This window comes from Cyprinodon variegatus, unplaced genomic scaffold, assembly GCF_000732505.1.
Source record: "Cyprinodon variegatus isolate N-32 unplaced genomic scaffold, C_variegatus-1.0 Scaffold145, whole genome shotgun sequence".
Lineage (NCBI taxonomy): Eukaryota > Metazoa > Chordata > Actinopteri > Cyprinodontiformes > Cyprinodontidae > Cyprinodon > Cyprinodon variegatus.
Window position 1 is genome coordinate 967,610 of NW_015150598.1, and position 15,103 is coordinate 982,712.

General features: G+C 38.5%; 1 protein-coding gene across 1 annotated transcript in view; it reads right to left on the minus strand.

Annotated features, from left to right (window-relative positions):
• LOC107086214 (collagen alpha-2(V) chain-like) overlaps positions 1-14,899 on the minus strand; it is a 56,498-nt gene extending 41,599 nt beyond the window's left edge. The window contains exon 1 of the mRNA XM_015377015.1: positions 14,651-14,899. Coding sequence (XP_015232501.1) covers positions 14,651-14,735 — 85 coding nt within the window. The 5' untranslated portion in view covers positions 14,736-14,899. The remainder of the gene's footprint in view (positions 1-14,650) is intronic.
• Positions 14,900-15,103: the final 204 nt, after the last annotated feature.

Below are 15,103 nucleotides of genomic sequence, written 5' to 3' on the forward strand. Positions count from 1 at the left end.
AATGTAGATTGAGGCTTTCAAGCTCCAGCTTCTGTGTTGCCTTATGATTTTATATTTCCTTTTACATATTTTAGCTGTTTCTCTGATATACATGCTCTGCCTTTTTTTTTTTTTTTGCTTTTTGCCTGATATACATTTTTCATCCTGTCGGTTTCAAAGTACGTTATACAGTAGTAGCCATTCAAAATTTCCCCACTTTCCTTGAAGGGCCCTTGGCTGGTCCTTAGCTAATCCCCCTACAAATGCTTTTTAAGCATAAATCTTTGTACTAAAATATTCTTTCTGTCATGATTTGTGGACATTAAGATATAAACGGTAGTTTCATCTCCTGGTCAGACCCTGTAATTCAGTAAAAGGCTGGAGTCACTGCAGTGGCTGGAAGTTGGAGGGCATTTTGCTGGGAGCTGCAGGGTAGTGGGCTGCCATTCTGCTGGCGTTTGACTGAGAAGAGCCATTTTGAATGGCTGCTGCATGTAGATATCTTATTGATTCATTCATTAGAATGTGAAAGATGAATGCAATAACCTTTCTGCTTTTTTCTTACAATGTGTGGGTTACACATGTGGAGATACCAACATTTCTCAGGTGGGAAAGAACTTGCAGTTGTTTCATGAGACATCACATGTGTGTGTAGTTGTGCAGCCCCACCGGCGATAGATTTATTGCCTGCAGATTTTGTCTGACCTCAGCACTACAGCGCCTTAAGAACACAGCATCCTCTCCTAGAGCTGAAATGGCTGCCAGAGGCCTTTTTTCTAAATCCCTCTTTTTCTTCCGCATTAATCTGGGTTTCCTCATATCCTTGTCTTCTTTCTCCTTATCCTTATCAAAACACTGAGATTTTTATAGATTTTCCCTGCACACACTTTTTCTATTTTCAGTTTTTTTCTTTTGTTTTAAACAGCTCCAAGAAATGAAACAGATGTTCTCCAGCATATGGCTATTTGGTCATTTGAGACTTAAGAGAACCAGAACCTCCACTTAAAAGTAAGTTGATTTCTGTGAAAATTTGCAGGCAAACCCCCCCAAAAGAAACATTATGATTCATCCAGACCTGGCTAAAGAGCGACATGATCGTTTTAACAGGAATGCAGATTTAGATTTGGGCAGCAGTCCTGGAAGTTGAACATATAGGTGTGCAGGAGAGGAGAATATATTCATGGAAAAAGCAGAAATTTGTCCAAAGCTGCACAATTCGCTTGTTTTACTGAGATTCCAGGATGATCGTCTCAAATAAAACTTTAAATACATCCAGGTAAACCATCCAGACTTCAACTGTAAAGCACTTAAACAGGAACTCATCCAAACGCTTTTTAAATTGAAGTGAAATATCTCCAAGGAAAGGTAACCAAAGAATAATGTGACCTGTGTAACTAAAACGTCTGGAACGTTTGGATCTATTTAAGCTAAAGTATTCTGTTACTACCTTCTATGTAGTTACAAACCACACAAACTTCATTATTTATTGGACTCTTCAGGTTTTGAAGATAAACGATGATGAGGTTGATGGTGCGGCTGTGATGAAAGAGGATTGGGCCCCTGATTTAATGGGAAGACATAGGCCTAAGCACTGGGGGGTCTCAGGATTTATCACTTTCTCTTTATGACTGAACGAAGAAGTGCTTGAAGTTTACCACAGCCTCGTTTTTTTGTACAAAAAAAAAGAGACACAGACTACCTCTGAGGTCAGACCACAGCCTTATGGTTTTATCTCTGATGGAAGATGTCATTCCTGAAACCAATCAAGGAGTGACTCGAATATAAACATTGTAATAAAGAATGAAAAGTCACATCAATGGGAACATTTTATTGGAGAATCGGAATATCTTCAAAGCTGTGGAGGATTTTAATATGTATCCATGTTTATAAAGGTGGGACCAAGTTTTTATGTGGTGTCTTTTAATAAAAACGGTCTACTGGAGTCACATTGAATTACACTTGAAGCTTATTATCTGAGTTTCTTTATTAATGTGGTTTTTACTGTTTCCTGTTCAGCTCTCCTACATTTATGCTTCATTAAAACTCTCCAACCTTTTTTCGAGCTTTGAGTCATAAAGGGCTGGTTATACTCCCCGCAGCAGTGTGTCGCAGTGAGCTTGTCGCAGATATTTTTTTATTTATGCCCAATATTGAAGCGTGGTCTGCACTATGTCATTCCATGCCACAACACCAAAGGGACAATCACAAACTAGCTGTGGGTCTAGATACCGCCGAGGCGGAGAGGAAGTGGGGGCAAGATCGTGCAACAACGGAGGGACATGAGGGTGAAAAAGAGCTGGTATCCAGGTGGAAAAAGGCTCCCAGCGTTCTCGTGCACCTCACTCTTCTAGATGGTCCATCTTCACGAGTCGTTTGCCACAATGGCGGTTATACAAACAAAACAAGCCAGTAAGGTACCAAACAGGAAAAAGGCATAGTGTAGAGCGGATGTAGATTTGACCAATCAGAGGCCTCCTGTCTGCAGTCACCTACAATTTTGGAGAGTAGCACCAGAGTGTCTGCAGAAGGGGCGGGGAACATTTGCGTTCACTGCGACACACACGCAGACAACCTGGTTTCTGAGCATAAATCATCCTTAACTAGGTGCACATTTTGGACAAAGATTGCAGAGTGAAATACTGAACATCACAAAAGCACTAAAATCTATAACTGACATTAAACACATATTGCAACTCGATCGGTGGGTATCGAGCAGTCACTGCAGGATCCAGGAGTCGATCTAAACATTGAAAGAAGGTCCCAGCATCAACACTGCACACTGCAACCACCGGGTCAAATGTCAGTCAAACCTTTGACCTCCTTTAACCTCCAGCAAGTCCCATTAATGCCGACTAATGCTTGTAAAAGACGACTTTCACTCAATGAACCAAGATGCTCAAATCACCGCTTGATAACAGATAATGGTAGCTATAAACATCACTGAAGGTAAACTTCTACTGAAGCAGGACCCAGATGTGCTAGCATGTTGAAACGTGTCTACTCTATGTTGTAAATCTTGGTAGCAACCCAGAAAACAACGACCTATGTTTAAAAATAGCTGTTTGCATTGCTCATACAAAATTAATATCCAAAAGAAGATTTGCAATTTTCCTACGATATCAGACTCCCCTCCGATAAGTGAAAAAAGGGACGAGCAATTAGGACAGACCTTACATAAACATATCACCAGAATGATTGACAATTAAGAGGAACACTTATATTGATGATCCACCTGGAAAAAGAACATCCTCCACTATACCTTTAAGGTAATCAGATGGATTTCCTTAGATAGAAACATTTTTAACCAGTTTGTTTGTATGTTAGCCTATCTATGCACTATGTAAATTAATAAAATATAAATACAATTTCTCTCAATTATGTAAAATGAAAATTTTATTTCTACCAAAAACTAGGATTTAATGAATCTGTACCTCCGTCAACTAGTTATTTTAGTCTTTTTTAAGTTTTTCTAGATGCTCAAAGAAACAGTTGGATGGAAGCCATCTTCACTTCTGTATTAAATATTTCACTCCGAACATTAAAAAGAAGCAAAAAAACCCTGCAGCCTATAAACCCAACTTTTTTGAATACTTAAAGTGAGTAAACGTTTTGGAAAACCTTTTTATCCAGAGTCTGACAGAAATGCTTCCACTCAGTACAGCTGGTAGATCTTAGGGATGACAGGTAAACATGTGGCTCTAATCTTCTTGGCTGGAAGGCATTGTTTTAGTCTCACAGTTCTATTCACTCACATGTAATCCTATTTTTGCATTTAATGAAATCTAAAACGGCGTCTCCTCCAGAGGATGAAGGAAATTAAATTTTCTTTTTTCTGTGACACAGACCCGCTAATATTTTATATGCAACAGCAGAGCCCAGCATGACCCGTGTCCACCACTAAAATCCCTTTTTGGGAAGCTTCTCCTGCTCGGCAGCTGACTGCCTCTGCTGCTGCATGTTTCTGAGTCTCCTCCCATAACTTCTGCATACTTCTATACAGTCACAAAGGCAGACATGGTGAAGAATTAACTTAAAAGCTTCTCAAAAAGACTTATGTTTACAACTCTGTTTTTTAAACCAGAATATTTAATTGTTTGGGGATGAATGCAAGAAAAGGAAATGCATAGACTGATTTGTTACACAAACAAATGTGGAGCTCGTTTCGGTTATTTTGTATTTTTAATCATAAATCAAGCAATAATTAACATCAACACCCCTTAAATGGATAGAAGAAAAAAGCCTTTCAGCAGAACTTCCTGAGCATGTCCCACTAAACTTCTGGGTTTCCTTCACTGTCACTTCTTCCACATCCTTCCTAATGACTGTTTTCTCTCTGTTGACAGAAACTAACACTGCTCAACAAACCTTCCCATCTTTCCTCTGAAGTTCGGATCTCTAGCTGCTGCTAGGCTCCTCCTCTACCGACACTGGCTATACTGAAATGATCTGGTGTTTGAAGTTTACTCCGTTCTCTCCTTTAAACATCAGCTCCACGGCCTGTAGTTACAGCTCTCAGCGTTAGCTCAGGTAAATATGGTCAGTCATGATGCACGACTCGTTTCTAGCTGTGTTTGTTCCATGTGGGGAAAAAATAAAGGTTTTTGCAGCACAGAGATTACAAGGTTTTCTGGTTTTGAATGCAAACCAGCACAGCCTTGCTTTTTGTTTGTCCAAAAAGATCCAAGATGTTTGCATTTGAAGGAATTCATATGTGATCATTTAAAGGATGGTGGCATTTAGATTTATCTACCCTTTGGTTGAGTTTCACAAGCTTTCCATAATTGGCTGACAACAACTAAAAGCAGAGGGACTGAGATGGTTCTAATGGGAATTAAATCTACTGCAGCTTTGGCTCAGAGATGCTGCTGGTGAACTGGTTGTATTTGGAGGAATCTTTGAGGTTAAATGTCGATCATGAGTCACCATTTAGAGCCAGACATTTCCACATTCAAAATGTAGGAGAACATTAAATGGACTCTGGAACACAGACTCATCATTGTGTGAAAAGAATGAAGCTTTCTGTTTGCCGAATAAATCCCACTCTCAGCAGCAGAGACTTTCCCTTCAGGAAAAAACAGCTTTTTGTCCAACAACTAATTATCTATTATAAAGAAAGTCATACTTATGTTGATTCCTTTGACATTTCAGGTAAAATACCTTTTCTTTTCTGATGGACTATCATTTCAACATATAAGAGTAGACAAACAATATACTGCAAACATAGCTTGCAAAATACATTAGCAGGCAGGGAGACAGCATTGACAAGACTAAGACTTAGACAACATTTATTGTTGTTTTGTATGCATAGAGGGTATACATATGCATAAAGCTCTCATGACATTCCCATTCTCTTAAAGTGTAGTGATCAAATTGTGGGGGGAAAAAAGTGCAAAAAAAATGCATTGATATGGTCGGTTTGATGCAGAGTCTGTGACTTGATTTAGAGTTTTTTCAACATTCATTTGTCTGATGGTGGTAGGGAAAAACTGTTTTGAAATCTGCTGGACCTGCATCGAATGCTTGCAAAGCTAACAGTTAAAGATACTATAGGGTGTAGCTAAATCAGAGGTAACGTAGAAGAAGAAGAATGAGTAGGATGTGGATGATGGTCTGTGGAGTAGATTTGTGGAAAAACATCATTAAGGACTTAGAACTTAAAAAAACTAACAAAAAAAAACTAAACTAAAAAGTAAACTAAAATATTAATAAATACATTGGTTTAAAAAGAAAAGTCTGTTGGTAAAACAAAGTTTAAGGTAAACTGAGTTGGACGCTGTGTGGTGATCTGGCTGGATGGTGCTTGGTTGTTTTGGTCGATGATCAATTTACTACAGACTTTTAAAATAGATGCTGCTGACTGTCTAACGATGAAATCTCTACTGTATGTAACTACATTAATAGACAGAATTCTATTATGGTGCATTCAACAGTAATGGCTGCTTAATGCAATAACTAATTGATGAATACATGCATGTATCCATTGATACTAATACAATAAAAACAACCTACTGTAATAATTGCCAAAAATATTAACAAGCTGATGTATTAGTCTATTTCTGGCAAATGCTATACATGAAGCTATTGCAGATCTTCCTACTTGCAGCAAAATATTTTACCAACACAAATGCAGCTTCCATTCGCTTTTCTTTACAGAAAATGTGAACATAGTTAATTTCCTAAATTAAAGAAAACAATCTAAGATTTAAATATATTAACTATTTTAATAATATGTACATTGAAAATAAGCTTTGCATCAATTCTTCTGCATGTGTCCATAAAAGAGGACACTATTTCAGCCAAGTGGGAGGAGTTTTAGACTGATTTTGCAAGTGATAGCATCTCCTATGTGCTGCTTCATGTGCTTTCAAAACCAAATTAAAAACCCTCAGAGTATCTCGCAAAACTTCAAATGCTCTTTGGAGTTCTCTTATTGCCTTTGCTGCAAAGTGACAAGATGTATAAACAACTATGTCAGCAGCATATAGATTCAATTTAGCTTCAATATTTTTTCACATAACTTATTGAAGGAAAAAAAGGATGGGAGCCAAAAAGCAACCTTAGGGAACATCTCTTGTTATCTTAGAGAAATCTCATATGGGGCCTTATTTAATAAAACAGAGGTCTCCAAAAGGAGACAAATCCCTGGGAGACAACTAAAATTAACTTGAAATGAAATCTTATCTTCCTCTGAGATTTTACCACAAAGGAAAGTAAAAGTGATAATCCTCCTCAAACTAATATCAATACATTTTCTATCTCTATTCTAAAATTCGCATATACTTAGCTGAAATAAACTCCTATGCTGTTTGGCTTTTCTATTCTTTTATATCAAAATACAGTTTTACAGTAGAACCTAGGATTTTATTCTCAAATTAAAAGTAAAATTTTTTGTAACTTTTTTAAACAGTTATTAACCACACTTTTCATTAAATCTAACTGCGCTCACTTCTGTACAGCCTCAAAACAAAACAGTCTCAATTGGTGTTTTGGAATCTGATAATAGATATTCTGCCCATAGATTTAATCCTACACCAGAGAACTAGAAATATGTCTGACTAAGTAAGGGTCATATCTGTTTGATTGAATAAAAACAAGTTTTAACAAAGTTAGCTCTTGTGTTTAGGTGGAGCTCAGACTGGGTCACATGACTTATTTGGTGAGCAACCCCACCAGTTTAAGTTACACAGGTGAGTTATTTTTAGAAGGGGAGCCTGCATGGAGCAACGATACACGACAAGTGATAAAAATTGACCTGAAAAATCATTTAAAATTTCAACTTAAGGTAGTAATTGTGCCAAAAAATATGCAGTACCGCATTATTGTATACATTGTTTTCCCTGATCTCTTGCAAATCCTAATCTCAAAGTCACATTTTTACCGTTTTTGGCATCAGCCAAACGTCAAACATTTGTTTGTTTATTTTTTTTGAGATCTTGTTTTAAATTGCTTTTAAACTTTATTTTTTGTCAATGTTCCATTGTCCATCAGTAATAAGAAAGTAAAACTTCACAAAAAAACAGTTCATGATACATCAAACTTAAATAGAAAAAGGGATCGGTATTAATATCAGCAATACTGACCCCTAATCCCACTGTCGCCCACCTCTAGGTCCTCTTTAAGAGCACTTGTCAGTAATCTATATCATATGTTTCAAATTATGATGGAGGTACCGAAGCAGATCAGTTTCAATAATAGCTTTATTGAAATGAACATGTAAATACATGAGAAATTTAAACCCTTTGCTGCAGTTGAATTAAGGCGTTCAGGTTAGAATAACTACAGCCTTTAACTGTACAAGCTTCTTGTTCCACCAAGAGGAAGAGAATAACTCCTTCTTTCAACAAACTGGTTATTTCCTGTGCAGCACCTCCAGGAGGACCACCCACACTGGAGCGTAGCTCAGGGTGCTCCGCCGCTGATATCTCTAGCTCGTCCCTGTGAAGGTATTCAGCCGTCCAACAACTTGTGGGAAGCTTAAACATATCAAAGGCCACATTGTTGACCCTCGTCACCCACTAACACCCAAGCAGGTCCGCCCGTTCGCCCCTTTGGGGTTTTAATACATAGTCGAGCTACAACGTAGAATTTAGTTCTGACCTTAAAGCTGCAATTATGGTGAACTGTCTGCAGATTACGGTCTTAAAACACAAGCAGGGCTGAGAATGTCGTGTTTTTAACAAGTGGTGCAAACCCAACGGTTAAAATGTTTTAATTTCAAAGCTTCACCCTGTATAAAAAGATTTCTGGACTCATTCTGGTGGATTCATTAGAAATGAATAAACAGGATGACTACTTCACCATGAAAAAGGTCACATACGTTCTCTCTCCTGCAATATTACCGGTAATACGAAGGCTCTCTAGTAAAGAGGAAGTAGAGTGAATGTTGACAGCAAAGTGAAATCGAAATCTGCAGAGTAAAAGATGCTAAATGATGCTAATCTGCTGTAAAAACCACAACCAGCTGCATCAACACTGGATGAAGCAGCTGATAATGTAACAACACTGCAGTCATGTTTGTTTTTCTGAACTGCCAGTATTGGTCTTTAATTGTTGACAGAGAAAACATTGTTCTTTAAAAGCAACAATTAAAGGAGTAAAACATCACAAGAAGATGTCCTTGTCCAGACAGACTGGACTACTTAGAACAAGCAGCCTGTGAATTAAAATGGCTTCATTGGAAATCAAATATCTTCAAACTTTTGTGAAGAAATAAAGTTTCATATGAAGATCTCATATACAGTAACCCAAACCATCTAGAAGCTAATGACTTCTGCTAACTTGAGTTACATGTTTAAACTTTAAAAAGAATCTTAAACTAAGTTATAATGTTATAATAATATCAGACTTAAGTTTTACTGGGTTTTTATAAACGTAACTATACTGCATGAACCTTTTCTGTAATTAAAGAATTTTGGCATTTTTTCTAAGAGAATCTGAAAATTGTGACATTTATTTCAATTCAGTTCCATTGCTCCCTCCTGGTTCCAGTTGCTGGTTGTTGTTTTTTTTTCTGGTTTGTCTCTGATAGCGACAAACATTTTCACCTATTCTTTTCTGTGAAACTCAAAATCAGTCCAAATGGATAAAGAAGATATGCGAAAATTCTGGTCTGGTCTTTGACTAGGCCGTTCTCACCATTCAATTATAGTTTGTGCAGTAAGTATATGTCATTCAGGTCATAGTCATTCCAAAAAAAGTAAAAAAAAAGAAAAAGTTTTTAATCCGAGTTTGAATGGGAAGCGAAACGTCTTTAAACTTGGACGCAAAGTCCAGTGGTTTGTAATTCAACACTTAATTCTCTGCACCTACTTCAGTAAAGAATCTCCACAGCATGATGCTGCCAGCACCATGCCTCTTAGTGGGGATTGAGGATTTTGGTTTAAAAGGCTCTTTTTTGTTGCATGATGACCAAACAGGTTTACATTAGTCTGGACCTCCTTCTAAAGATTTTCAGTATATTTCTCTACAAACTCCACCCCAGTCTTAGCCTAGGTGCCATTCCGAACTTAGTCCCGCCCACAACGTTTGAGGTCGGGAAGTTCGGTCTGGCATTGCTCAATAGTAGCGCGAGTATGCTCGCCCAATATCTGGCGGGCCAATCAAATTGTCAGGGCGGGCTTTATACGATGATGGACAGATGATCAACAGTAACGTAATCAACCACGTGACCAAAGCGCGCTTGGGTGACAACAACAATGGCTGCCGCCGGAGAGTTGAGGTGAGTAGATTCTGCTATTAGGTCTGTTCTAGAAGATATCGACAGCAAATGAATTTTAAAAGAGGAACAGAGAAACGCGATCAAGGCATTTGTTGAAAAGAAAGCGATGCATGTTGAAAATGCGTCGCTTAACATACGTCACGCACTCCGTTGCTCTTATTGGTTGTAGGTCTATCCAATTGAGTGCAGAGGCATTTTTTTCCTGGTTCGTTCGAAACACGCCCCATAATCACAGCTCTATGGAGCAGTATCAGACTCATATTCTGACTAGAATTGAGTAGGACTACGTCAGGCTACCCCAGTCTACCTGCTGTGCTCCAGGACTTTGTGATGCTGTTAGTTATCTAATGTTTCTATTGAATGATTCAGACCAGAAACACGATATTTGCATCAACACTCTAAGTAATTTACACACAGCTGGTAGGTATTTATTTATGAGGAAAACTTTAGTCAGCTGGTTGCTCTAGATTTTATTTAAGGGTCTCAGATTTTTGCCACACTATTCTAGATTTCTGGTTGTAAAAAGGTTGATAACCATGTTTTATTTAAAGGGCGATACTATTTGATGGTCTAATAGAAAAGAAACTTTAAGGTTTGTCCTGCTGTGATAAGGCTTCAAAAAAGTTCGACATTTTTAAAGAATTAATAGATGCCTCATGTTTATTCCTGTAATTAGTATCTAGCATGCTTTAAAATATTTTTTAAGACAGAAAGAGGAAATTTTTCCTGTTTTTTAGAGATGATGATGCAAAATGCTGGTTTGGGAATTTTTTTCTTGGAGGTCTGCCACTTCCTGGATTCAGGAGTCAGGCCCTTTTAAAGCAGCTACTTTGGCACGTTGTTAATTAGGATGAAATCAGAGGCTGATAACAGCCTTCGGTGGGTAGAGCTGACTGTCGATGTTTAGGTTCTGTCCTGTCATTTCCCCACAAGGATGATAGGACAGATTGGAGGCAAAGTGCCAATTAGGCGGCAGGAAACCTGAGGAGGAGCCCGAACGACGACAACTGCTGAACAAACAAAGGAGAATAGGAACAAAGTACGCAGGGAGAGAAACTTTCACATGTCCATGTTTCAATCCTCCACTTCCAATGGCTTTTTTAAAACATCTGGAAATCATCCCTCCAGTCTGAAGCCCCCCCCCCCGCTCCCTGCACCACGTTGGTTTATAAGCATTTCCCATGGAGCTCTCCTAACAGGCATTAGAAACCTATCAGTACCCTCACCAACATCCCAGGTTCACAGCCAGACAATTCCCCTCGGACAGCTGATGATTCCTCAGACAATCTGCTGAGGACCGAGCATCCCCCCCACCCCCAGCTCGGGGAGAATGGAGGCGTGTAATCAAGTCATAGCTGAAAAATGCAGCATGTGTTGCTAATCGGAGCCGTGTGTGGACCTGGCTTAGTTCACATGTTGGGATGTTTTAATTTTTTTTTTTCAGCTATGGTAGAAAACAGTCCATTTGTTGCTGTGATGTGGCAACAACAACTGGAAGCAATTTGGAGGACAGAGTGACCTCATGTCGGTTTGTTTGCTAGGGATACCAGCCAGTGTGTGTGTGTTGGGGTGGGGGGGTGATGAGAATTGTTACAGTGTAAAGCAGAGTCCCCTTAATTCCCTGCACAAAGTGACACGTTTTTTTTTTTATGTTTTGCAGCATTATTAGAGGGTAGGAGGTACAAAGTCTTCAATTCTTTCTCTGCAAAATCCTGGGCACAGAAAAAAAATCAAAACACGTCTGTTTTTTATTACTGAATCAGAAACACGCTTTGCTGCCATTTTCTTCCTGCTCTTTTCCAAACCTCAGCTCTGTCTCCTAATATGATTCCAGCATTTTTTTTTTTCTAATTCTCTTGGTGTAAGAAGCGCCTGTGAACCATTGCTGTTGTGTGAGAGAAAACTTTCCACAAAAACTGAGACACATGATTCTGTTTTAAAGCAGGTGAACTGTCCTGAAAAGCTCAACTTTGCATCAAAACCTGATAGAAGAAATTTACAAGAAGAGAAAACATCAACCTTGACTTATTTTATACAACAAACAAAAAATGGTTGAAAAAAAGAGGATTTCAGTAGCAAAACTTCAACTACAGGCCCGGTCCAAGATTATACAGGGCCCTAAGCAAAGTGCTGTTAGGGGCTCATTTTCCAGTTAGTTTTGTTAATAAAACAACTTTCCAAGAGTTAATGTTTGATTCCCTGCATGTTTGTGTATTAATTATGACAGCTTTTGCAAACAATTTAAATTCTGGTATCAATGAGTATTAACCTCAGTCCTGTGTTCGGTGTTTTCAGCTCTCACTAAGTGAAGTCTGGATTTTTATCGGTTCTACTTTAACACTGTTATACAAACTCACAATAGAGATTTGACTCTTTTTGTCCCAGCAAAACTTTTACCTGATCTTCAAATCCTAATTTAATTTGAATTTTAAAATTATACTCATTCTGGATAAACTCCAACTCTGAAGTTTTTAGATCCATATTCTCTTGGGTTCCCTCTTAGCCTCAGCTGGAATTGGTTTTAAAACAAAGATCCCAAATTTTCCAGTTTTAAGCACCTTTTTTTTTTCCTGAACTACAGTTTATGAAAGAATGGAAAAACATAACTGGTCGCTGAGTCTTAAAATCCTTTCACAGACATTCGCACACATCATCCCACAGTGCTGGTGAACCACATTTTCCCCCAACCCCCCTGAACTTTCCACTGTTTTCACATGGTCCAAAAGCAATCATCTAACCCTCAGCACATATGGAAATATGCTTGGAGGGCTGCTCTGCTGTTTTATGAGATGATATGGACAAACCGGAGCAGGACTTCCTAAAGTAAATAAGGCACAGCTAGATACAGATTGAACATTTCTCTTCTCCAAACACTGTTAAATTTATTCCACTGTGAGATCAGTAAAATCAATCAATCAATTAGAGTAAATTATTTTATTTTCCTTTTTATATTTTGATGGGAGCCCCTAGAACAAGGCAAAAACAATCATTACAACGCATCATCAATATGGTTAGCCTAAAGCTGGACCCCTAAAATCTTTATGTTAATGTTTTAAGGTCATCTGATCTATAATTATTGATTATACAGCCGAGGTCAGAAATAAAAACTCAGCAGTTCTTTGAATCTTCTCTTTGGAACTTTTACTTTACTTCTCGTTTTTTGGTGCATTCTATTCAGATTATTTTCTAATCAACATTTTCAACCATGAACAATTCAGGTTTAACTAAATATTCTTTGCATATTAAATTAAATACAGTTAGCAACTAAGAACAAAGGCAATTCATCAGAAAAGATCAAACCCAACAGCAGCTGTTCTGACTATAGAATACAGATTTTCAATGGAAGTGAGGAAAAAAATTCAAAGTGGTGATAATTAGATTTTTCATCATATCTTCTGTAGGTTTGATATCATCCCCAGTTTCGACTTAATATAGTTCTGATTTCTACTTGGACAAGTTGACTTTTTTTTTAAATGTCTGAACACGACCGTTAAACAAGCTCAGAGAGACTTTCAGTTGGCAGGGATTCATATTTTCTAACATTAGGCTATAATCAAATCATAAAGGATTACACTAACCCTTCACTAAATAATAATTACTAATTAAAAGATTTTAAAAAAGTGCAAAACTGAGAGGAGATCATTCATTTAAGTAGACTGTGTAAAACTTTACATGGCTATGACCACTAGAGGGCGACTCAGCGGTTCAAATATGTCTGTCACAATGTGTAGATTAAGCATCAAATGGCAGAGTGTACAGACTCAACATTGGTTGTATTACGACTCTGAGCAGTTTGAGACGATATCGAGTAGATTATCAGGGTTAAACCATCATTTGAAACAATAAGTACGAAATGTCCCCACTGAGCAGGAACTGGAGCCTTTCAGCACAAAACGTTCCTGAAGCGTCTTTAGGGTCAGATCTGTAGTGAAATGAAGCAACAGTATACAGGTTGTGAAAAGAAAATATTTGGTAAGAAAGAGAAAATCCAAATTCCTTTAATTACGAAGAATATTAAGAAAGATACATGGCCGTACAACAGAAACTATCAATTCTCCAAACATTTTAAAGGGACATAAAACATTTGTAATTGCAACTAGTACAAACGCATAAGGGTAAAAATACTCCAAATCCGTTATCTAAAAATGCACATTCTGGGTGGTTTCTTCACAGCACCACAAGGTGGCGCTCTACCTGCTCTATGGTCACAAATTGTCCTTCTTAATGGGAAACAGAACCTTTGAAGTCTTGTAAACTACAGCTAATGATATAATAAAAGAAACCCAGCAATTATCCAGCTGGAGAGACGGCTTTAATAAAACAGAACTGTCTGCAGTTGAATCAGGAGGCCATCACAGAGAGTTCACAGAACCCAGCAGGGCCGCTGGCATCATCCACTTATTAAACCAGAGATCCAAAGTATTCAAACAGGGAAACTCAGGTGTTCCAAACTGATTCCAACAGCTGCTAACATCATTGGGTCACTTTTGCTCATAGGTCCACCATAAGATCCAGGGATGCTGCTGCTTCCTAACGTATGTCCCGCCTCTACCAAAGGTCCTCGTTTCCTTTCCTCTGAACCGTCCCTGTGCCTCGACGTGACATCACCTTCAGCCGCTAAAAGACGTCTGGCAATTACAGATAATCCACTGTGAAGGCATCACCGTCTCTACTAAACCGCTCCTAAGCTGAACAGCAAACTCGACAGTGACCATGTCAGGCTGGTCTTCATCATCTACATCAGAGATGTGTTTCAACAAGCAAAGAAAGCCATAATGTAAAGGAATCCAAAGCAAGATGCCTTCTGTCTGAATCACAGAGAGGAATCTGTTTTAAGTCAAGCAAACAGTCTGTTCAACATGACTTAAACTCAGCTTTGGGTTCTCAGGTCTGAGCAACATGTCTGAGGGTCAACAACCTTTGCAGCAATTAGGCGTTAAATCAAAGACTTACCGCCGCCCACGTCCTGACAGGTCACAATCAAAACCTTTGAGACCACCAGAAAAATAAAAGTCCTTAAATGCACAGAGATCATCATGTCTATAAGGCAGACATGAGCCGTCTGTGTGTGCAAATAAAAAAAAAGGGGGGGAAAGGGATGGAAGAGAAAAGTGCTCAGGTTATCACAGCACCACCATGAATACAGAGAGTTCCCCTCCTTGTAAGCAGACCCAGCCCAGACTGCCTGAGTGTCTTTTTTTTCTGTAGTTACAGCTTTAAATGAGAAGAATGCTGGCAAGCCTAATTTTCCACCCCCTTTTGTCAGCCCTCTCCCATCCCCTCACACAGAGCTACACCCATGTTTGCAGGATCTCCGGCTTCACAGAGACTCTCTTCGTCTTCGGACTCTGAGTGAGAAGATGCAGGACGAGATAAGGGAAAACATACTCAGTTGTTTGAGCATTT